The sequence below is a fragment of the Channa argus genome, chromosome 1 (genome assembly GCF_033026475.1).
Source record: "Channa argus isolate prfri chromosome 1, Channa argus male v1.0, whole genome shotgun sequence".
NCBI lineage: Eukaryota > Metazoa > Chordata > Actinopteri > Anabantiformes > Channidae > Channa > Channa argus.
The window spans coordinates 12,641,928-12,668,150 of NC_090197.1; the positions used below are offsets into that span (position 1 = coordinate 12,641,928).

Consider the following 26,223-nt stretch of genomic DNA (forward strand, 5'->3'; position numbering starts at 1 on the left):
TTCTCAAGGTCAAAACCTCAAAAGACAAATTGAATTAAATCTGTTGCATAAAACATATACCATAGCTTAATACTATACTTAACAGACCTAATGTTGAAGTTGTTTGGTTCAGCTGAGTAAGTCTGAGTACATTTCTAAACTGGGAACAACAGTTGCTAAGTAAAACATTCATCTCCTGTTGCTTTCTAAGACAAAGTTAATTATGTGAGGTTATGATTTAAAAAGCAGCCTCCCCTATTTAAAAATTAGACTCTTTCAAACTGTAATTTCGCTACAAATCTCCTACTCATTCAGCTCTGTGCACTAGTGTCTTGCAATCTGTGTCTCTTTTCGCCAGTTTCTCTTTTCACCTCTCCCACGTATTCGCTCATGCTGTCCTTTTCCACTTAAGAATCAATTTGGGACACAGGTGCTCTGCCGGTGCCCTTAGTTTTCATTGTTTTCCACTCCACATTTAAAATTGTACAGAGGCAATCTCCACAAGCCTGATTCCCATCTACACTCCAGCTGAGTGAGGGAGCTTTTCTCCGCTCCATGACACAGCTGAGATGCCACAGACGCAGTCCAGCATTTGACAAATGAGCCAACAAATTGACTTCTCCGAGCATTCCAAACAACAAAGGCAAAACAAAACAAATCTTGCTTAACTAAATGCTGGATGAAATGGCGCAATAGAGCGCACACACTATTACAAATGATTCCACTTGTGCGCTCCATCTCATTGCTCTCACCCTCTTTTTCTCTTAATCTCCACTCTTCTCTCCTTTAGAACCCCCCCCAGTTCCCATCCCTACTCATGTTTTCCCATTCATTGTGGTTTGTGCCCCAGACGCACATTGACCCACACGCTCTGGACCCAGAAGGGGGCCTTGTTCCTCTGCACTGCTCCACTGCACATGACTGACGTTCTCCTATATGGGAGGAGGAGGAGGTACACAGGATCGAGGGATAGAGGGAGAGAACGAGTGAGAGTCAGTCAGTGGAAAAACAGCAGCCCTGAGTTCAGGGAGGAGAGAGATTGAGCTGAATGTGATTCATGATCAATGATGCTTCTCCAATTACATTCCAATTAAAGGCAGGTCTCAAGCACTGCTCTAGTACACTGCACCGCACAAGGGCTGACAGCTTCCTCACTAGGTTCGCTCTCCCCATAACAGTGGTCATTTTTTCAGGGACCAGTTCTCAGCCTCACACACCAGCTCCACTGATTTCCTTTTGGTGCCTATCCACACATTTATCTGTGGGGAAAAAAAAGCCTCTGCCACCAAAATAAATGTGAGTTTATTACAGTCAGATTAAGGGCAGTTCAGAGGCCTAATGCCCACTATCACATCAATGCTGGTTTAACACCGCCTTACACTCTACAGTCAATAAAGAGCAAGGGAAGATGGAGGCAGAGCACTGGACCAGAACCACGGGGTGAAAAGAGAAAGAGGGAAAGGAGGGGAGATAATAAAGCAATGTTAGTGTGGACTGGGGCATGGCTAACATGGATTCAAATGACTTAAATTACACTTAAAGATCTATTAGATTGTTACACTGGTTAGATTAGTGCTGGCAGAGTGCGAATCACAATCAGAAACAGTCTATTTGTAATGTGCAGCGAATGTAACATTGGCTGTTAGAGGAAAAGACAGGATTTCACAGGGAACACAACCAAACAACACAGAAAGAGCTGCAAAGTACAGAAACAGATACACTGATCAGGCAGAACATTATCACCACCTGTGCAATTCAATGCAATCTAGTACAGTGGCTCTGCCATGAATTCTACTTTTACAATGTTAGAATTTTTCAAAAAATTCTTCACTACGGTACGACACACTACCCACTTTGACCTCAATAATAAACGCATACTGTAGTATAATTATCTCCTTTCTGACAGTTTCAATCTAAAAACGTGGAAATTATAGCCTTGTAAATGTAGAGCCACTGTATTGGATTGCATTAAATTGCACAGGTGGTCATAATGTTATGTCTGATTGGTGTATTCTACTGAATATAGAAGTAGTACTGCGTACCGAACCACAATTCTTGCCAGTACTTACCAGAATCCCATCAATTCTCACTAAAATGTATTTAAACATTGAATATTGAAAACAGTCCATTACTGACAGTTAGCATCAAATTGTCGAGGTTCTTAAGCTTATGTATATTTTTTGTGACATTACTTTATAATTAAACAAATTCAACTTCTGAAGCATTTCAAGTTTGACATATTTGTAAATAAAAATTTTGCTTGAGCCTTTCCCAGCTGTCATTGAACAGGTTCAGTCCGGACAAGTCATCAGTCTTGATTATTATTTTTTCATTGATGAATACATGAATTAATCTATTAAATGTCGTAAAATAGGGAAAAATAATCCATAATATAATAGGAACCAAAGGTGACATCTTTAAAGGGATTGTTCTGGCAAATTGTTCGAAACACACAAACTTTCATAAGACAAAGAAAAGCAACATTTGAAGAGTTGGAACCAAATAATTGTACTTTTACTTAAAAATAGTTAATCCAATATCAACACAGCTATTTACAATTACAGTTGAGTAATTGCTCACCTCATCTTTTTTGTTAAAAAGAATACAATTTTACATCAATACAACAACAACTATTAGCAAATGTAGCTAGAAGTGTGAAATGATGCTCCAATCTAAAGCAGCTGTAAAATTAAGCAGAATATGGTTGAATACATGGGAATAAAGTTCTGCCTGCCTCAAAACTGAGAAGCTGATTAATATTAATTTAATTGTAGATCTTGTTGTTGACATAATGATGAAACAAAATGCAAACCGAACCAAATAAAGAAAAGAAAACAAGTGCAAAGCCTGTAATCATTCACAACAAAGACGGATGGCTTAGTCATCACCCTACGTTTTCTCACTCTGCAAACATCGTCCTGGCAGAATGGCACATTGGACTGAGCTTGTATTTAGCAGCAGAGTTAATTATCCTGTGTTACATGCTATAATGCATTATTAATGTGTGTGAACAACATGAGTCAGTGTTCTCTGGCCCACAGGGGTGTTTGGCTCAATTCAGACTGCTCAGTCATTACTGATGAGAAACATGGACAGAGCCTGAGTCGGGAGGAAATTGCAGCCAGTTTGAGCCGGTTGGCTGCAGTTTAAGGCCCATATTGATTTTTGAGGAAGTTAGAAGACCTCTGACAACCCCAGTGTAAAACCAGTTCGATCAGTCTCCTTTCTTGCTGCCCCTGGGCATCAGTACGTGCTGGGCAAAGGGCGGTGAACTACCAACCAACTCCACAGCTGAGAGCGAGCTGGACTCGTTCCAGTCTGCAGAACGTCACACTTCAGTGGACGAGTATCCTGACAAACAGCAGGTGATAACCCGTTCTGTTAATACTAAATTGTTGGAAATTAAATGTGCGTCTTTATCAGACAGCACATCATGCATGCTTCTAGCAGCCATAATCCCTCCAATAGTATTGGTATCTTTTTATCACAGCAGCACCAATTCTTTCCTCTTATCACGAAGTTCACAACATTATACATTTTATAAATCCTGCAGTTGTTAGTCTTGTTGTTCTACTGTAATATATCAAGTAATTAAAGGTTTTATGCTGATTAAAAAAATAATATATCCACTTAGTAACTGGAAAATATAATCTTAGTAGTAGCAGCTGTAATGAATAGGTGATTCTAACAAGGATTACTGCATCTAAATAGATAGACATGCAGCATTGACCTGGATGATCAAACACAGGGCATTAATATGGACAGCCAAAGGTGACAGAGCTGCTCTGAAAGGCTCCACATGCAGCAACCTGATTCACGTATTAAAAAGGGTCGATTAATATGGTAATTATGTCCTTTTAAACGAATAATCAATCATTTTCTATCAGGTACGTTGGTTAAAGGAGTGTCCATGAAAGCTGAAAGAATTATTAAAACAGTCATAATTGTGCATCCCTTGCTTTGCATGTTTCCAAAGCCTGTAAGTGCCTCTTCATTTCCCCATCCTTTTTGCCCGCTCCTGCTCTTCCTCCATGTTCTTATTAAATTACATTCAATTGCCTTGAACACAAATTGCTTGGTTGGCATGACAAAAGAACATTTGTGTAGCCAATGTGTGAACACAAACAAACAAATTGAGCAAGGAAACAATAAGTGGGAACAATGAGCAGTGATTATAAAGCAGAATTAAACCAGTAATCCTGGTAATGTGCGTAGAACAATTAGAGAGAGAGGGGAGTTTTGACAGGCAGGTGTTTTTTCCTGCCCTCCCTGCTGTTTTGAGGGTTATGACAGGTGGCGACAGGCTTTCTGCGCGCCTCGTGTTGCTCTCAAGAGGGGTTCAGAATTATTGCTAAACTCGTGTTCCCATTTACCGGCAGTTTGCGCACAGCCTGTGTTCTCTAGCGAGTAGCAAATCATCCTTTCTGACAGAGACAAACAAAAACACCCACGTTCTAACAGGTAAATGTAAATACAGTAACACTGCCCCCTGCAATTCACAGTGGATGAGGTGTACGTAAAAATGGCAGCCTCTCCAATTGACATCTTTCAGTCCCAACGAGTCATCTCACAATGCAATTTGCACCCCACGCACTTGCTCCATTCTTTGCAAATTACCTGTTGTACCGATGCTGCTTGTGTGTTTAAGTGCCTCTTCCTACATGTGCAAAAAAAAAAATAAAAGGAAAAAAGGCAGAACTCCCCAGAAGCAGAGATGTGTGAGTACACTTCAAGCATTATGCTGAAACCAGCAAAAAAAGAAAGAAAAGAAAAAAGACAGTGCACACATAATGGGGGCAGATGGACATTTTGAGTCATATGCAATACTGCAATCTGTTCCACTTACTAGCAGTCTGCACAGCAGTCACTCTCTACAGACAAAGCTGCTAAGTACTTTATTGCATTGTAGTGACTTCGTACTAACAAGGAGCAGATCTTTTCTTACTCTGAGGGAGGGTGAAGCTTCAAAAACTGCAGTGAGCTGGAGAGAGTTTGGTGTTTTATTCCGCTAACTATTTCAGACTATTGATTGTTTTGTTCTTGTGGTGGTACAACTTGCAACGTGCTGAAACTACGCTCCATCCCTTGTGTTTTCCAAGCTTATTTCTCTCCAGCATGAACGTAACCCTTAATATTCAACCATTCACACACCCCGCAGTTCTATATACAAGTGCTTTGATCAATCAATCAGGAGACACTCAACAAGGACATACTGTATGTTGCAGCCAGTACATTTCAGTTTTTTTATTTTTACCCAACTGCCAGACAGCACATTAATAATAAGACAACTCTGCAACATTTATTCAATGTCAAATTATAAAAAATATTGATTTTTCTATACATTACATTGAGATGTCTTTCTGAAACAGTTTTTTTCCATATACACATTGGAAGCAATGTTGAGGTCCAGTATCTTATTCAAGGACAAATCAACATACAGAGAGGAGGAGCTGGGGATCAAGCTGACAACCTTTAAGATTAATGGCCAGCACCCTCTTCCAACTAATGTGTTTCAGTGAGACAAAGAAACACTCCAACACTGTTACAGATGAAAACTCGTCATGTTCACTATAATGCTTTATCAGACAGTGACATCATTTGTTTAAATCACCCTGATGATGTTGCTGTGATGTCATCAGGGTGAACGTGGCTCGTGTTTGTGGAGTTCTGGAAAATGCGGACATAAATCAGACAATGATAGTTTCATGAAACACTTTGTCAAACAGCAGAGTTTTGAACCACTGGATTCCAAAATGCCCATTAAATTTTTTTTTTAAAAGTGCCTCTTTAAGGTTATGGTTTTAATTGTTTTAACATTTAGCATGTCTAAGAAATTATATTTTGTCTGTCAGTTATGTAGTCCTTATGTTATGTACTTAGACCTCTGTTGTCCATAAATGAATAAAAGCTCATTACCCAAACACAGCACTCTACCTTGTGACATGTTTTTTCAAAACAATTGGTTGAGAGATTTTTAACAAATGTTGCCCGACATGCTCTGAATTGCCATAACTTTGTACACTGGCCTCAGGTAAGTCAGTCAACTGTGCATGTGTGAGGTCTCCAGTGGGCAATGTGACAATTTGGAGCATTTGGAGCAAACATTTTGGAATACATAAGCATGTCACTCAGTGTAGCGGTGTGTCTGGCTGATGTGTTTCTACTGGTTTTTCAACAACAATGAAGGTCAGTGGCACAAAAAAATAAACTAATCACCAGCAAGCTTCTGAACGACACATCATTTTGAGTATTTAGGCTCTGCAGCTTTGATTTTGACATTTGTGAAAGTCTTCTCACATGAGGAGTGAACATTCACACACTTCAGTCATTTATCTTAATTTACACCATAAGACATACAGACTGAATATAAACTACATTAATTTGCAGGAATGTAGTTCCGGTGTGTCTGTGACGGTGGGGAAATGGATCAATTAAGCCATTGTATACTGAGCAGACACACATGCAATGTGGTTAAATATATTCTGTTCCGTCTGAACAGGCTTTCGGGAAATGCAGATGACGGCACATGTCTGTCTGACAGGTTATGTACCATACACAGCTTGTATTCGTGTATGGTACAGATTGCCCTATAAACTGTCAACTTGTGGCAGAGCACCGTGTGAGGCCGACAACATGTTCTGTTGCTTTCTCCCCAGCCACCTTCAACTTCCTGAGGCACAGAACATTTTTGAAGGCAGGGCTGAAAGAGGGCAGAGAAATGCAATTACTGGTAAATAGAGACTCCCTGCTACTGCAAATTTATCCAGGGTCCAGAAATTATTCCTCACAAGGCTGCTCGAGGTGTGTGTTTCTCCGTGTGTGCATGCATGCCTGTGTGTGTATGTGTGTGTGTCTCTCATACCATGTGAATCATTGTGTCGGTGCCATTAAAGCTTATCAGACTCCAGTGGAGCTGCCAAGTTATGGTCCCCTCTCCTCTCCGCCCCTTCAGGGTGTCTCTGAGTGGCTGTGACTGCCGGCCGTTGCCCACTCACGCGCTCCCACTGACCCTCGCTGGCTCTCGGGCAAAAAGGCAGAGAGACTTTGGCAGCTAGATTTTAGGAGCCTTCAAAGACAAGTCAGTCTGATCTAATTCTTCCATTTCAGCACTAATAACAGGTGAATAGGGTGTCCAAGTTGGGAGCTGTGATAATGGCACTGGTGCATTTTGTGCCACGTTCGTCTGCCACCTTCTTTAACCTTGTGTCCTCTTTTACCAACTATTTTCCTACTGACTCCCACACACTACAGGTTTCCTCCAGTCCAAGTTACTGTTCCACCTTTCTTTTTTAACACAGTGACTCATAATGATTAATGGAATTTGTGACAACCTTCCTGTGTCAGGAAATATACACCACTGACTATATTGTGCTTTGCGATAGTTTATTTAAGAACAGAACAATGGCGGAAGGAAAGAAACGGCAAACAGATTCAAAGGTTATTAATGGACTTGCAGTTCTGTATTGAATTTGGATTTGTCTGTCACTTACTGTCTCGTAATTGAATTAAGCAACTTTTTATTTACCACATGCATAAATGTGTGTTACAGACAAATTCGAGGATACTGGAAAGTTAATTTGAGCCTAACCTAAATTCCTTCACAACACATCTACAGTACCTCATTATTTTGTGTTGTAACTTAATAATTAGTTGCTCCAGTGCTTGGTACACATCCTGTAAGCTCATCCCGAAACACTACTTTCCTCACAGATTCCCCTTGTCCTTTAAAGACTTTTAATTTGGTTCAGTGGCACTGGTGCAGAAACATATCAACAACTCTCATTACAAAGCAGCATTTTGTCACACATGCTACAAAAGCAGCAGGCCCTCTGCCAACATAACATCATAATATCCTATCTACATTCAATATCCGCTCTAATTACCCACATATAAAAGCACTGCATATCTATTTTACACCTGCAGGTGTAACTAAAATGAACAGCAACTAGATTATAAACTCAAATATTTATCATCACACACCCACAATCGTTGCAAGACCTATAAGAGTGCTTGTTTTTTTAATTGTGTGAATCATCTGTGGAAGCAAAAATTCAATCTGTGTTTTGCACATATAAAAAAAGCGGCAACTCAGTGCAGTTCATATTTAAATTGACATCTTGTACAGTTTTCAGAAAGGTGTCTAACAGAACAACAAATGGCAGTGAGGGATTTTACCACCTTTGCTGCAATCAGAGTGAGTGCGGAGTGCGGTTGCCAGTTCCGCTAATGAAAACAGAAATCTGCCTGGTGTTTTCTCAGAGTGTTGAAAAAACGGTTTTATTCAGGTGCAAAACAATCCCGGTTCCATCTGTTCTTGATAAATTTCACATTGATTTTTCCAGTAACAAATAATAAACAGCTGTAATGTGTGAACCAATTTCTTTGAATAGATGTTCTGAATATTGTTTTATTACTTAGACAAGTATTGCAGAAATAACAGACAGTGGCATTAATAGCACTTACATACAATCAATACAGGGAGACTGGCATACACAACATAAAAGCTGAACGTTTCATTCAATATATGGTTTATTCATTTGTTTTTAAAGGCAGCTTCTTCTATGTCTCTCATTGGAATACTTTTGAGTTTAAATATATTTTTCAGAAAACCATATTACAAAATGTTTTTACTCTAACAAAGCAAAAGTTTCTCACATTGTGTAGCTTCTGCTACATTCAAATAATTAAGTATTGTAATGTATTTATTTGAACCTCTAAGTGGTGAGTTTAAAGCCCAGTAGTCTTGTGCTCGTTCTTGTGTTAGTTGGAGAATTCAGGGGAATTTAGCGGACATTACTGATAGTATGTCTGACTTGTTTTCATTTTCCTGTCAGGCATCATCTCCTTCCAGGTTAGATACTGTGCAACCTCCAAAGATCATAACCCATTTTGCAATCTTTAAAAAGCCGTCTTTCATTAGCAAACCCGGCAACTGAGTACTCAGCCTCCATCACTCTCTGTCTGGATAGTCAAAAATGATGTGTTCCTCTTGGCTCATCACACAAAGACACAGATATGTCAGATGTCTGCCAAAAGCTGTGTGTGTACAAGATGTGCTCCATGCATTATTAATCAGTGAACAGTACTGTGTGTATGTGTCTATGTTTTTTCCATTTTGCATATACCTAGATGGTGCTTTTCCTCCAGCCGGTGCAGCACCTTTGTGAAAATACAGATTACATTTTTTATTTCCGAATTAGTCATGATTAATTGATTTTTTCAATAGTTTTGTCTGTTTGACTGTTATTGGACAAACCATGATAAATTATTAATAACACAGCAGTAGAACCAGCCTGTCTATTTCTCTTTTCTTCTTATTAATTATTTTGAGCACCACTAGTGTCCTCAGCTGCTCTTGAGTAGTTTGTGAATGCAAAAATAAATTGATTCAGCAAAAACCTTTCTCACTTAAACGGGAGGATTTTTTTCTATCTATCCGTCTATCTATCCATCCATCTATCTATCTATGGTTTGTACACCTATAGTGGGAGACATATGCACAAATAGTATTTAAATCAACCAAGTATTCAGCCACTATAATCAATACTTCAAACAGATGAATTACTACAGTGTTAGTGTTCCATCTGAATCGGGTTAAAGACGAGGCCCTTTTTGCAAAGTCTGAGCAGTCGAGCATAAGTGCTAATTTTTCATATTACCTTGACTGTCAGCATCAGGCCATACATGCCACATGTCATTGATGGGGTCATGCATTTTTCATAAGGTTGTACATGTTTTTTAATGAACAGGGCTGATGAGGCATCCCACATCGGCATGGTGGACGGCCTTCACCACTCCCTCTCATTCACCATGTTCCTCACAACCTGTCAGTCAACCACTTCAAGGCCTTCTCACGTCTGTCTCTAGTATTATCCTCGAATATCAATCACAACGGAATCTTTGCATATTTTCAGGAGATAATTAAGAGGAGATTGCAACGTGGTGCAGACGATCAATCTGCAAATCAGTGGACCAGATTAAATCCAAATTCCGGCTCTGTTTCACAGATGGCAAACTGAATAGCCTAAACTGACAGAGATGCGTCTGGATAGCAAGTCGGATACCCCCCTGCCGAGTGGAGGAGCCCATGTCAGTGCCTGTGTGTAATTTGGAATTAATGGGACGGTAAAACTTTTAATTCAAAATCCCAGCCTTGGGGACAAACACATTTGCATACAAATGAACACAATTTCCTGTTTGTTCGGTATGCAAATACAAAAGAAGGAACTTACATGGGGGCTGCCAAAGTTGAACAAGCACCATGACTCTCGCCCGAGTGCAGAAAGCGCAGGCACCCAACCGAACACTTCAAACAAAGCTCTGTGAGAGATATCAGACTATGGCAGGGGGTGAGCGGAGACCATTCTGAAGGATTGCACAGTCTTGGGGGACTCATGGTAACCTTTCTCTCCTCATCTCATTTACACCTGGAAATAACAAGTAAGGTGAGTCTTCTTCTAAACACAAGGCGCAATTAAAAACAACTGATCTGAGGTGGAAGATGAGAGAAAGATGTCATCCACAGGAGCAGAATGTGCCTGAAATACTCACAGTAAAAACTGGAATCATTTCACAGCCTAATTAGCAAATTACACCTCTTTAGACCTTTCACTGGGAAACACTGTGAGATTCCTAAAGTAATTTTTGTATTAATTGCAGATTCTTCCATACAATAGTCTGAGATAAGCTTTTCTGAATAATGAAAATACTTCAAGGCATGTGTCCTCTGTGGTTTTTCAATAAAGGTTGCAGGAATGCATTGAATGTCAATGACTCTCAGGATACGGGTCTACGATCTGATAGCACATAATTCATCACTGTAAACATTAAATGAAGAGAGAATGGGGGGAACTTGTTTGCTTTAATATAAATGACTCGCATGCTGGATGAGGAACAAACCCCCAGCTTGTTAAATTCACCAGCCAGGGCGATCTGCCTGCCAGCTTGGATGCGGTTCAGACACTAAACACTGCACTTAATGCCATGGTGTGTTATGTTAGCATCGGGTGGGATGTGGCTAACTGAAGCAGGCGTTACACGTGTACAGTTACACATTTGGCAGACAGGATTGCTATTTTTCACATAAATATCTAGTCACGGCGAGACAGACACACACCAACATCACCAAAGACTAAATGGCAGGATTTGCAATTAAGTCTCCGGCTGTAGCTGAAATGACACCGGACACTGGGCTATGTTTAAAAGCAAACTGTTTCCCAATGATTTCTCATTAGCAGGCTCTGCAGCAGCTCCCTATGCACAATTCTCCCCAGGAACTCTGAAGGTGACACAGCAGTTACAGTGGACTTTGATGGGGCACTGGGGAGCTGTACTTCATATCACAGGACTGCTTCCTCTGCAGAGTAAAAGGTTTCAACAATCAGCAGCTGCAGCCATTTGGGAGGAAGCAGGGAAAATCTTCCACGTCTGGCAGGGGGAGGTGTTTTTCTGAGCACTTTCGTTGCAACCAGACGTAGATAGGCTCTGGTTCTCTGCCAGTAAACGAAAGATTAAACTACTCCAGATCTTTGCCGCCTGCCACAGGTATAACTCAGTTGCTAAATCATGAATTAATTGAGAGTTTGCATCATCAGTAAATCTTACAGATCTTCCTCAGGAGCCTCTCTTGCCCTGTCTCACAATACTAAATCAGGGATCAAGGGTTTGTAGACACTGCAGTTAACATGCCATCGGTTTGCCAAAAAGTAAAAAATAAATCTGTCTGCAGATTTGTGGATGTGCTCAACTGACGGTCGGACAGGATCAAGGTGTCTCATTACCCACTAATCCATCCCTCCAGCCCTGGGATGAAAAACCAGTGCCCGAGCTACTGGGGCTCCAGTTATCACCGGCCTGATCACATTGCGTATTCACTAGCCGGCTGCGGTGCTGATTAAATCTGTATTTAATTGGATCAGATCTAGTCATGATGGAGCACTCCCCCCGGCGTTTAACCCACGGTCCTCTGTCAAGTGAGAGGGGAAAAAATACTGTGGGGGAATTAGGAACGGGAAATGAATACCAATGATAGGCTGTGCTAATAGCCAGCACAGGAGGAATGGACCACACCTGCAGGGCTTTACAGAGAGGAATCAGAATTACTGGCTTTTCTCTCTGTGTATATGCGTGTGTGCGTTTGTGTGTGTGTGAGTGTGTGTGTGTGCGCAGCCTGTGTCTTCCTTGATTAATCAGACATTATGTTATTCAGGTCGCACAAAGAGTTTTTGGTTGATTAGCTGTTTTATAAAAGCGCATTACTGATAGCTCAACAGCATTCAAAAACTCTTCCCCCAATCAAAACTTTAATCAATTTGTGGTGATTACTCTACATGTATTTGGAGGAAAAAAAGGTGAAACACATTTGCATAATTTCTCAATAGTCAATACAATTTTACAATTATCCCTCAATTAGGAATCCGTAGCGTAGCTGAACTATACTATGTGAATGTATGTGAATGCCGGTGTGCACGAACAATATGAAAGTATTTTCAAGTGGATTTCCAGTGTATCTTGGAGTAAATAACAGGGCTTAGGCTGCACTACACTTTTTGATACTTTAAACTCTTTGGTAGCTAGACTTGTTTACACAGACTGTACTCCTTTCTACAGCAGTAGGCTAAAGTCACAGGGGAAGAGAGTTACAAAGAAAGTAAATCCGGTCGTGTATGGCTGACCATTAAATAGCCTCACTTGACTAATTACAAGTTTACTGCCTTGCTCAAGGGCACCTTGTTGGTAAAAAATGTGAAGGGAGGTGAAGTGGTCTCTCTTTCAGGACTTCACAATTAGATGTTACAACCCTACTGCCCAAGAACATCATCATTAGATTTTCCTGCAAACATGCTCATAGAAAATGTTTTATTTATTTTATTTCAACAATAGCATATTTCTTTGGCTTCTTTATTATCTTCACATTGTTAGTGCACAATAGTCAAAGTGAGACACAAATTGTGGTTATGACTGCTATAAAACTGCACGGTTAATTTAAAGGGGAGTTTTATTGCAGACCTGTGACAGCACTCAGACTAAATGTGTAAAAGTCAAATATGCTACAGTACGTCAGGTAATCAGGTACATCAGGTAAAGCTTGGCACTTGACTTTGGTAGTGGGCATTTTGAGATGGGGAATATAGACAATTATAGACAGGATTCCTACAGATACTGAGATTTTTTTTAAGGCAGATACTGGGTTAACTTTGTTTGTGTGTTTATATTGTGTCCAATTGTGAATGTCGCATGACCAGCTGCCAGAGTCATATTAATAATTTTTTTTCCCCAGAAACAAACATTTTTATTTATATATTTATTCGAAAATAGGCTATAGTTGAAAAGTTAGGCCGATATTAAACTTTTAAATGTGTGGAATTCTGTTAGCACACATAAAACAAAAACTTGATGCTGCATTTTTTTAAATTTTAACCCTGAGGACGTTTTGTCGCATTAGTGCTGTGGCCAATTTGAACAGTTATTACTTTTTAGAAAAATTGCAGCTTGAGCTCTGACTTCTTTTAAATACAATGTTGCCTGACCTGGGATATTTCCTATGACTGTGAAAATAAGCTATATGAGTAAATCAACAGCAACTTCAGGTCAACGGTAACTGAGCTAACATGACTACATCAACAACACATGGCTAAATATGTAAATGCATATTTTTCGATCTGTTTTGACCCTTCTTCCATATCAAAGTGGCGACTTTTCCCTCAAAAAATTACATTTTTCTAAAAAAAAGCTATGGGGTGTGAAATGTGAAAATACTTCATGACGGTGTAAAACAAAGCGTTGTAGGAGTGTCGTGTCAGTAAGCAAACAGATGGCAGTAGTAGTTTTTTACTCTCAAAAGCTGTTTCACTTCACTGTCTGTCTAGGAACAAAGTCTAGGAATTTATGATGTGTGCAACAATAAACTAATCCCCCATGAATTTTGTGCAACCTTGCAATGTAAAACATCATAAAATAACATTGCAACAGAAACATCACAATTTCTGCAGAAAAGCTGTCACAATGTCAAGCATTTTAGCCCACAACAATCACAAACGGGTCTGAAAAATCGGCTGAATATGCTATATTCTTCTATAATTGTTCTCTGCTTGTGGTGATGCCATAGCTCTGAATTAAAACAATGAATCAAGCAGAAATGGAAATGGCAAATAGCAAAGTTTTGTTCTTTGCTTGTTTTCTGGGGCTGGCTTCCTAGACTCTCCTCTAAGCATGCCCTGTTGAAATAGGGTTACCTGTATTGGCATTTTAATGTGGACAATGGTAATAGCAGAGATAAACTAAAACATCTGGTGTCATGTAATTTTGGCACAAAAAAGGCCTTTTCAAATTCAGCCAACTCATAGTCTCATTCACTGGACCACCTTCAGCTTACTTTCAGTGACCTTGTTCCATCTCTTAACAGGCAATGAACACTGAGTGGAGGTTAGTGATTAAAGGTGTCATTTCACCAGGTGACCTTGGAGGTCAAAGGAATTCTGGCTAAATTACCTTGCAGAAGGCTAGACCTGTATCGAACACCAGAGCAAGGTTGATTGAAAAATGGATATTTGCATACAAGACACCGAGTGGAGGGTTGCAGTGCAGCAAACCTTGGCTCTCCGCTCGGATGTAGGTGGCAATCCTGGGAGGGAACGAGCCCTTATTAAGCAGAAAAGCATCATTTTCTGGAGCTCACAGTGTCTCTGCCGCTCTATATTTACAACAGGGCTGACACTAGTTTGAAAATATAACTAAAACCTAAATAACTAAAGAAACCTGTGCTGTGTGTTTAGAATGAACTGGGCTCATAAATAATACATATGATGATAGATTGCTGATGAACTGTCTAATGAAGAGGAGGCGGAGGGGGAGGGCGAGCAAGTTTTTGCTGACGAACAGCAATTTATTTATTTTTTTATAGATTTAAAAACTGAGACCTCGCACGCACATCCCCATGCAGGAATGCTAATGTCCCTGGCATTTTTAAAACTGCTGTTATCTTCCTGGCACTGCACATTAGCTAGAGATATGGTTTCCTCTGCACTAATTTACCCATATACAGCTGATGCTGGAGGTTAGAATCAAAACTTAATGGATCCTCTAATTCGACCAAAAGTTCATTTCCATTAGGGAAATTACAGCCTGCTAATTAGGGAGTACAACCCATTTCATGAATTGCAAATGCCACGTCAGAAGTTTTTACAGATGTTAGATAATTGTGACAAGTATATTCTCCCAGCAGACAGGGCTGTCGTTACCAGTAACATGGCCATGAGAGCTTGATGTTTACATTACTACAGATCAAAGGGAAGAAACAAGCCAGAGATGTGAATTTGATTATCTACACTGTCTCTTTTTCAATCACTACCCACATTGTTTTTAACGACAGCCGGGGCTCTGAGAGAATAAACCTCCTGGTATCAGACCAATTTCCACAGGAGGAATCCATCTTCTGCAGTCGCCGCGTGACACACTTGCTTTTCCCATCATAAACAATGACCTCAGGCTGTATATGTTAGTCTCCTCACTACATCATTTAACTCTTAACAATGAGCTCCCCTGTTGTTCTCCCTGCCACCATCCTATAGACCTACCATCCCTCTGCATCTCTCTGGCATTTGTTATATGAGGAATACCATATTCATTTGCTTTGGTTCCTGCCTCAGTGACAGGCTTGTTCTTGGCCCTGTCACTGACTTGTCACCTCTGACACAGGCTATCACGAAAGATAACACGATTCTTCCTCGCATCATGCGGTAAATGAGCACCACTTCCCCGTCTCCCTCCATCTTTCCTACTCCTTTTTCTTGCACACGTGTGCACAAACCTGCAGCTCGTTCTCTTCCTCCTCTTGCTGTAGATCCCAGCGCTGACAGGTGCTGGGAGATTTCAGAGTCCTGACATAACGGAAACTCCAAAATCGGTGAGCGTGTTTGAGTGTGTGTATGTGTGTGTCTGTGTGATACAGACAGAAAGAGTGAATGATGTATACTGAGAAGAGACTAAGAGAGATAGACTCCTTGCCAATGCTCGGCAAGGAGTAGGTGTTACAGGCAGGATCTGTGTCTCTAGGCCAACTGATTTTGTTCATGAGAGAACAAAAAATGTCAACTCTAATAAAAATCCAGAGACAAACAAATTCTCTTAAATACTCAATGAGCAGGGTAAAAAAAGACAAACAACAAATTTAACACTGTGGGCATCTCAGTTAAACTTTGTTTCCAGTTGTTGTGGCCATTACATTGTGTTTCCTGAAAGCTCTGGTAATGAATGTACGGGATTAAAACAACATGCCACTGATGCAGCTGCCTGTTTTGCTCTTTTTCCTGGTTTTACATCGGTGCCTCCAAGCCACTTGTTCCGATACAGTACGCATGAGCACCGGAAGAAAGGTTGGGGGTTTTAAAAATACTTCACTTCGTGACACACCATTAATATTCTCCATATATACGCTTCCTTTCCTCTACATATGAAGACCCCATCACCACCACCACCCTCCTGCTACTCTCTGCCTTAACATCTCTGCACTGTCTTAAATCTTCTTCATCACCCTTCCCTCCCCCAACCTAGCATTCCACCTCTTCCTTTTGGTTATTTGTCGCAACTTTTTCCACCGTTTTCTCGTCCTCCTCCTCCTGGGATGTGGCACAGAATCACATTAAGTGCTGCGAAAGCAAATCTATTTATCATAACCATCTATCTCTTACTGTATATATACATTATTCTATACTGAAAGACAGAGAGAGAGACTGCAGAGAAAAAGAAAACAGCTTGTGTACTTAAACATTGTTCTACAAAGACAAGTGCAATGACCAAAAAGAACCCTAAATAATGATACAATATACAGAATGTGATTCACTCTTTCAATAGCAAAAAGGCAGATAAATTAAAGGGAGGTAAATGGGCGGTACGGTGCTCGCTCTCCTCCCACGCACAGCAATGCGGTTGAGCGAAGCGGTCTTTGGGGACTTCCTATTGACTCCACACAAGGTGAGTATAGAGCTGGAGCAGAAGGCTGTGCAAAAACACTTCAAATAACACGGCAGCAAGACATAGAGGGCTGCTGCTCTATGGGCCAAATGCAACACACAGAAAGGAAACATGGGCAGGAGGGAGATACCAAAAGAGACAGCGAGGGCCAAGACAAGGAGACAGAATCATTAGTCCACTTTCATCAACATTCAATCAAACAAGCATGTGTGTACACATACTGTCACACACACACACACACACACACACATATATATATATATATATATATGTAAATCCCAGACAATGAAACATGAAAGCACCTTTAATGCCACCTAATAGCAGCCTGACACACTTGCACAAAGAGCGAGAGAGCACAGCAGGACATTGATATTCTATACACCCACACACAACATGGTGAGGATCTGGGCTAGAGTCTGAGAGTGTGTGTCTCCCAGTTTTACACACTACGCTGCTCTAGACACATTCTCATGCAGCATTACACCAGTTGTTACCATGAGAAAACATCATGTAAGCCATTTTTCTGACTATTACAATACGCACAAAGTACATGTCATGTAAGAGATATGGCTTTTAACACTGTTACGGTCAGAAGAACACAGAAGAACAGATGCCTGCTGTACATAGCCCAAAGCGAGGGAAAAGCAGCTGAATCAACCAAATAAATACCTTAACAAACAAAGCATTGCAGCAGATTGACACACAGCCAAGGGGGGAATTTGCACAGTTGTAACAGGGGAGTGCAGCAAACAGGTAGGCTCAGCTGTACATCATCTAGTGATTAATAATAAAGCATTCAAATTTAGTGACAACAAGCAGGGCTCCACCTCTTCTTTTACCCCCTCAAATTATCTCTGACCAAAGAAATAATGCAAATAACAGACTGCACTATAGAGCTGTTAGCGCTTACCAAAACTAGACACCGATCCAGAGAGAGAAGGCAGAGAGGAGGAGGTGAGAGGAAAACCCTCCCATTGATGGAGGATGCCAGTAGTGTTAGATGAGTCACGTATTGTCCATATAAATCAATGGGCGAGAACTCCAGGAAGGAAAAAATGCACACGTGTGAGTAGAGAGACATGATTATGCATGTGCTGTAGCTCATGTATTAACCATAACTGAATTTACACATCAAGGCGGCAAATGAATTCCAAATAGATTTCTGATGCAAGCCAACACGAGACCTGATTAAATGATGAGCTTGAAGATATGGAAATATGAATGGAGAGAGCATGGCGCAGGTTGCACTCTGGTCTGCTGACATTGTGTTAGTTTGAGCCAAAGCATGCCATTGTGACAATGACCTCCTTAAAAAAAAATCGTCCCATCATCTCAGCCTCCTGGCTCCCAGTTGTTTCCCATAAAATCAAGGGCACAGTCAAAGCTGTTAGCAGGATTCTCATAGTGGGGGTTTTAATGAGCTGTATCAACATTTATTTAGTGACAAAGACAAAGTACAAAGTGAACCCAGAATAAAGTGAAGAAGGCCTGCATATTTTTGCCAACAGCGTGATAAGGCAGTCGGTCAATAAACAAATGTAGGGTTAGCAGCCTGCGGACACCATTTTTTAGCCAGCACATTGCACACACAGCAGGTGAGCACTGAGTGATACTGATTGAAACACAACCAAATACCAAACAATAGTTCACACAACATCACATTAATATTAATATGAATCAGGATCTCAGGACATTCACAGCTTAGCAGCAGCTTGTTTTATGAGTTAAGGTCAGCTCGGTAGCCAATAGGTAGACAATAAGCTACAAACGGGATCAAATTAGACAAAATCTGAATAAAGACAAACGGAGAAAGAATCTGTGTGAACTTATGTTTTCTTCTTATCTAAAAAAATGTGCATTTCTTCAGTGGAAAGACAAGCAAAATTAAAGACAATTGTTATAAGTCTAATGTGTAATGGTTTATATCTACAGTACAAGCTATGTTGTTTACTAAAACAGCTCCATGCTCGCTCTAAACACTCCTTCACGTCCAATCCACTTACATCCCACTTTCAGGCTCTAAAGACTTTGCCATCATTTCTGTAATGGAACTGTTTCCCTTGAAGATGTACTGATTCAAATGTTCCCTTTAACAATATAAGAGGGATACATTAAGTCACTGGCAGTGGTGGCTGCTGCTGCTGCTGAGGGGTCAAATTACTTTTGCTCATTCTGGATGCACAGAGCACTAGAGAGAGATTTCAATTTTCTTTAAATATTCTCATTACGGAGGTGACGGCTGCCAAAGGGTCTCAGACCTTCATATAATTACATCTTCAATCGTACAAATCTCAATTATAACAGAATACCTAATTATCACGCCGCCGATATTTGAAATTGCCCTCGCATGAAAGGAAAACCGCAGCCGTATCATCCACTAAGCTGTGAGGACAGTTTCCACTTCTCGTAACATTACTGTTGTTAAGCACCCAAGAGCATTAGAGGGAAGACCTGTCACGGCTCAGGACCTGGAGGGAATGAACAGAGAACAAGATATGACACAACACAAACCTGCGTCCTCACTTGCTTCCTTTTTTATGAAGGGACGGCGATAACTGAGAGCGCCGGTTTGCTGCAAACTACCACCTCAATTGCCATACCTCAGAGGAAGCCTTCTGCTTCAATAACAAAGCAAATTATTTTGACCAACCGCTGTGGCTGCCATATCGTTATTCAAGCTATGTAGCATAACAAGGCCCATTTCCAAAATAATCAAACTCTAGCCAGTGACCATCCACCTATCAACATTTTTGATCTTTTTCCTTCATGGCAGCCATTTCCATCATAACAGCAATGTAATTTCCCAGTGGGTAACGGGCACTGCAGCGCAGACTCCCAGTGTAATGTACTGTGGAGCTACCATTCGGAAGCTGGAAGACCCTCTTTGTACAAAGCATTTGCATTCAAATCATTGAGTCTAAAATTGGTTCTACCTGTCTGGGATCAGGACTGTCTCCTGGGGGTTCCCACCGCCAGTTAAGTGCAGTTTCTATGAACTAGGAGCACATGGAATGCTAATGGCATAAGAAGGGCCTAACTATGTTTTGGTTTCAACAACTACGAAGAAAGTAGCATTTCCCCTCAGCTGGGGAAGTTCTTAGATGAGTCTAATGGCACATTCCCATCAGAGCCCATATACAAGATATAATGGCCCACCAAACCTTCCAATTCCTCAAAGTATTAAACCAGACCATGCCTCAGGTGCTTTGAAGTATAACAAGTAGAAACAGCGAGATGAGAAACTATACCGTGAGTTTTCACAATTTCCCTTCAGTTCATACGTTTTAAACTCCAGGTCGATAAATTCCTGCCTCCTGAGGTTTTATCTGTATCCCCTGTAATGCCTTTTAATTTAACCCATGTTCACTACGCTGCAGAGGCGAATCGGTGTTTACTAAGAGCAACAGTCCAAAAATGAACATTACCTATGTGCTTCTTTAATCTTTTGCAGCTCTTTTCACATAAGTTTAACTGTCAGAGCGGTGAATTCTCAATAACTAATCTTCAGTAATGTGATATGTGTAATTTTTGACCACGCTTGCTTGAGCATGATAATGCAAGTGAGGCAAAACAAACATCTTCAGAATTTGCCACCTGAGCTATGGGTCTGTAAAGTGAGCAAAAAATATAAAGGTAAGCTTTCATGAATACCTTTCATTTTTATCCAGGGGAGCAAAAAAGTTGCTTTTTTTTACGGTTTAGAATTCTTTTGTTTTTCCATCTGTGCTCAGCCACATGTTTTTTTTTTTTTAACCTCTGTCTTAACTGAGGTTGCTGCTGTAGCCATACCAAGCTCTTGTTTAGTGTAGACACAGTTAAGACCTCTGTGGAGCATGAACCCTGGAGGAGTGACTGACAAGCCCATAATAATCGATTCTCAAGCATGTTGTTCCAACGCAATACTTGATCTGAGCTTCCCGAGCTTAGCTCTGAATACTTCATGGCAATTTACTGACACCATGAAATCAAATTAAAAATGCATTTGGACATTGATCACCTGATGCACCAGGATTGATCGCTGCTCAAAAAGCAACCTTGTTGTGTTTTTGTACAGCCAGGGTCCATTCACCTTCCCATGCCATATAAATGTATTGATCCAAACACCCACTCTTGGATCCATATGAACCATTAAACATCCTTTCAGTGTTTCTCCATCCATTTATGTGACTCATAGCAGATTCCAACAAGCTAAAAACGGTCTTAAAGCTGCTAAGCAGAATTTTAGCCATAAGCTTTTAGACACCCCGGCAGATCTACAACATAATAAAGCCAGTTGGAAATGTCATGTTATGTATTTATTTAACAGTGCTGTTTATCAAATTAATCTTACGGAATCTACAAAAAGAATATAAAGCTTTAAAATGTTTGCAAATAACTTGTCAGAGAGAGGAATACAACTTTAAGACGGAGAGACGTGTTTAATGAAAAACATATAAAAGTCAATTTGCACTTTTCAATCGCTAGTAAATGAGAACGCATGACATGAGAATGCGTGACATTCTCATTTAACAGAACTGCAACAAGGGAGAAAACTACACGTTCTTCAATGGAGTCTGAGGTGCTCATGTAGTACAATCAATGTGAAAGAACAAGTTGTGTGCCAGTGAATAAGTTGCATTTGTATGCAAAATTACCGAGACAGCCCAGCGCTGGGGCCGCAGGCGGACGGATGTCCGTGTAATCAGGTGGCAAATCCAACTGTCTCCTGTATGCTCTGTCTTTACTGTGTTGCACAGGGCAGAAGGCCAGGTGAATGGCAGATGCTAGTGTCTCAGAGCACTAGTCCACATGAATGACCCGGCCTGTGTCTATATTACTACGGCTCAACTCCCAAGGGAATAATCTCCTTAGATAACAGCAACTACAGCACATATGGCCAAATTATTTAACTTCGGTATCCGGTAAAACGCACACTCTCTTTCACCCTTCCTGACTTTGGCCAACTCAACCAATCTTTCCCTCGCTTTCTACTCGTGAATGACTTCCAGCTTTCAGTGTGTTCTCCATCCACAATTTCCACCTCCTCCTTACAATAATACTCTACACACTTTGCATCCTTCTCTTTCTTTCCATTTTTTTTCCTGTGTTTTTCCCTTTTTCATTCTTCAGTAACAATTCTTCTCACTGCAACTGAAATTTCTACAGGCATTTCCCTGTTGGGTTTCAGGGTTCTCCTCTGCCCCACAGGGAACCACCTCCAAGTCCTGCTGGGTCTGCACACTCCCACACAGACCAACCTGGCGGTTAACGAGCCTGTTGAGTAGGACAGCAACTCGACTCGGCATTGATCACCATCCTCTTTACCTCAAACTCTCCTTTCTGCTAGGAAGAGCTAGGGATTAAACAACCAACCCCATGGTTTGTGACCAGCCGACTCTACTGGGGCCTAAGAGCCTGACAGAGACCATTTCAGGTCCAAATCAGGGTCATAATGTGTAGCATGAAACACGCAGAGATGTAACTCACAAAGGATCAGCCACAAACACAGAAAAAAGACTTTAATCTTGCTGAGCTGGCAAGAGAATGGCCATTTAGCAAAGAGATGTGTGGCACATTTTCAAACTCAGTTCCCTGACTTCCCTTCCCACGCCTGTGTAAAGACTTTTAACTGTGGTTTCCTGCTAAGTTTAAGCATTAGTAGAGCCACCGTATCACTTAAAGAAGGAGTAACGAAGTGAATAAAAGCTATGCTATGTCGTTTTGATCGTGCTGACACGGGGTGCCCAATTACGGAGAGGAATGGCCTGTCTCACCATTCAGGCCAAACACCTGATGGGAGGAGGTTGCAGGAGCATGGTACACCGCTTGTGGGTAGGCAAAGCTACCGCAGTGCACCGCTGCTCCCGTGTGCTCTCAAGATGTTCCACATCTCCCCCCTCTAATTGGCAGATGGCCTCAGATGCGAGATGATTTAATGGCCTACGTGTGGGTTTTTTTCTGCCTCAGTCAGCCATTAGGAGGGACATCTGTAACAAGTTGGCTAGGTGCGCTGCTGAGAGCTAAAGCTGAGAGCAACACTTTCTAATGGGGGGTAGTGCGGTCGTGACGGACTAGGGTAATCAAAGCACTCTGAGCTATTTCTTTGGGTTATGATAATCGAGACATCTCATTTCAAATTGTCCGAGGCAGAGGAAAGCGCTATGCTAAATTGTCTGATGTAGTTTACCTCAGAAAAGCTGCAAAGAATCAAACAGCACAGTATTACTCTGCATCAACTGTGTGCCATTCCCTTTCTGACTTTCATTACACCAGAGCAAGACATTTCAAGCAGAGCATTATCACAAAATGCCATTTTCATGGCTTTGGCACAAACAGCTTGGCTTCCAAGTGATCCCGTTTCTTGCAGCTGTGCCATAACCATCTGCACTGAATGCTGCGCTCAAGGGTAAAACAGTAAAGTTCCAACCAGACTTTGGCCCTAAAGGTCTCTGGGATCTGGCTCTCTGTGTCTGCCTTCCTTTCTTAGTGCTCCCTCATGAGCTTGTCTCTATAACCAGAGCTGGATGAGGGAAGGAGCTGCATCGTTGAACAAGTGAGAACTTCAGCTTGTTCCCTATGCATGAGTGGTGGAGAAGTCGCCCAAGCCTAAGGCCTTTTAAAGCTTGATGGCCATCAGTATTCTTGCCATGGCCTCCGAGGATTTGTCTGCTACCTGCAAACTGGGTCAATTTTTGCATTATTTTAGAGATTTATATCTCACTGTGGAGAAAAGAGAGGTTTTGCACACGCAGGCACATAGACCCACCTGCACTTTGTCCCTCTTTTTCCCTCCCTCCCTGCCTCTTTCTCACACACAGAATTGTGAATCCATTAATATGACCCCCTATTTCTCATTTTAACACATAAACATCAATTTAGAGCCAACAAATGTGCTAACACTGTAAAGCATGATCACACCAAGCAGCCATATCCATGCTGTGAAAATCATTTGAGAGGGAGCACACCGAAAGACTAATTAAAATTGATAGATAGGACTAATACTGATTATGACACTCAAAAACCTGTGCACTTACAGCACTTAATGCAAGGAAGTCTCAGTTAATATGCCCCTACTCCTTTCATGTCACACTGATTGGATTAACTACAGTCATAAATCTAAAATAGTTTTGAATGTGACTCTGCCATTCACACATTAAGACGGAACTGAAAGTGCAGCACCACCTTGAATGTTTTTCTTTTTTCACTGTTTGACTTGGGAAGACTTTGAAATTTAAACTATGTCACATCAGCATACATTCAAGTAACTTTCATATAATTTTAAATTCCAATATTTTACTCTACGTGTGCTCTGAGCTGAAGAGGTGAGTGGGGGACCCGTAGCAGATGGGGGGGAAGTAATATGATGCAGAAAAAAAGAGAATTGAGAGGGACAGGCTGGCTGGTGAGAAACAGCAGAAAAAAATAAGAAAGGGAAGAAAATAACCAAGTATGAGATAGAGATGGGCGATAGGAGAGACCTGCATCTGAGGTGAATACAAATGGACAGAGGAGCAACACAGATAGAGGAGAAGGATTGGGGGGCAGAGAGGGAGGTTGTGTGAGGAGACACGATAAAAGAACGTGAGAAAGATGGATTCACTGTTGGCTAATGAGAAGACAAAGGCAGTAGAATCCACATCGATCTCTGCCCCACAGCAAGCTCGCTTTATAGCTCACAGGTAGGGAGAGATAGGAGAGCCTGGGGAAGCTTACCTGAGGTAAGCAACCTTACTGTTGCAGAAGGAATTTCAGTCCAAGGATAGGCTCAGATGTGTGTATGTGTGTGTGTGAATATATTAATGTCCATTTCTGTGTGTGTGTGTGTGTGTGTGTCATGCATATTTATTTTTAGTGAGTGTACATATTCTTGCAGGTTTATGGAGTTTACGTGTGCATGTGAATTATGTATTAGAGCTGCATAGGGGCAAGTGGCCTGATAGACAACAGAAAACTGGAAGCAGGGTTAATGAAAAGATGTCTGCTCACATGAGTCATTATTGTGAAGCAGTAGATGGAATAAATGAGAGACAGAAATCAAATATTTATATAGTAACCACTCTACATGCAGGGTGCAAGAAAAGGCACATTGAAGGAAGTGTTTCCATCAGGGGGAGCCTTAGTTTGCTCTAACAGATGAAATTATTAGAAAAGACAGGAATTAGACGCAGAATTACTTTACAGATGAAAAGACCAATCAGGTTAATTATCTGACCCCGTATCTTAAAACGGGGGCACTAATTGGATTAGTGTGGCAGTTAATGTATTTCACAGCTGGAAGCGAAAACACTCTGTGGAGGATGTCCACTGTCTTGTAAACAAGTTATCAGCACAGGTGCGCATCAGCAAAGAGTAGCTCAAGTTAATTTGCGATTAATTGACAGTGATGCCTGCAGAAAGCCACTTACAGTAGGTTTGAGCTGTTCCAGTACACTGCATGCCGGTTGCTGGCTCTCGACAGGTGCAAGTTTGTAAGCGCCAGCGTGATGAGGCTGAGAGAAAACGCTGTGAGAGCCATAATCCCTCCGGTGCTTGTCCAAGCCCTGGTTCTCCTCTCGTCCTTTCTGCGTCCCCGCTCCTTCTTTCCCGGGCGACGTGTCGTTCACAACATCCCAGCGGTTAAAGAACAAAACAAAAACAAAACACCTTTTCAAGTTCCCAGCTGCCTTACGAATGTGGGCGACTTCTGAGTGGTTACGTGTTCTTCAACTCAAACCCCATCGCGACAAGACCCATTTGGGCATCTTCACTCGTGCCACGTCTATTTTCACTTCTTTCTCGTGCCCGCTGCGCACTTTCAAGTCGCTCCTTTTGTTCGGCAAGTCTGCTTCTGTTAAAGGGCAACACTACACAGACTTTGAGTGATGATAAGGCGAGGTGTGTGACAACGCTCACAACTGACACTTTAGGTTGGTGTTTACTGTTCTTTACACAGCTTTAAAGTCGCATCCAAGCCGCTGGTTGTCCGCTGAAAGGTTTGTGTACCTGCCGCTCCTCTCACCATCACCATCATCATCATCATCATCAGCAGCAGCAGCAGCAGCAGAGCCACACACTGCGCACACAACGCTACAAACCCGCCCTCTGATGGCCGAGCTCACAAGTCCATCTATGCTACTGCCCCGCCCCCTCTATACATGCTCTGATCTGGGACATGAGTGTGTTGTCCATGTGTCTATTCCAATACCAGTATTGAGAAAATGTAAACCCCCTAATAAAAATGTGCAAAGTTTAAATGTTTTTGGCTGTGTAAAGCTCTATTATTTTAAAGGTGTGGGTTTAAGAGGTTTGGTTTAG

General features: G+C 41.3%; 1 protein-coding gene across 1 annotated transcript in view; it reads right to left on the reverse strand.

Moving 5' to 3' along the window:
- efna3a (ephrin-A3a) overlaps positions 1-26,014 on the reverse strand; it is a 53,623-nt gene extending 27,609 nt beyond the window's left edge. Inside the window, exon 1 of the mRNA XM_067498175.1 lies at positions 25,335-26,014. Within this exon, the coding sequence (XP_067354276.1) occupies positions 25,335-25,444 (110 nt within the window). The 5' untranslated portion in view covers positions 25,445-26,014. The remainder of the gene's footprint in view (positions 1-25,334) is intronic.
- Positions 26,015-26,223: the final 209 nt, after the last annotated feature.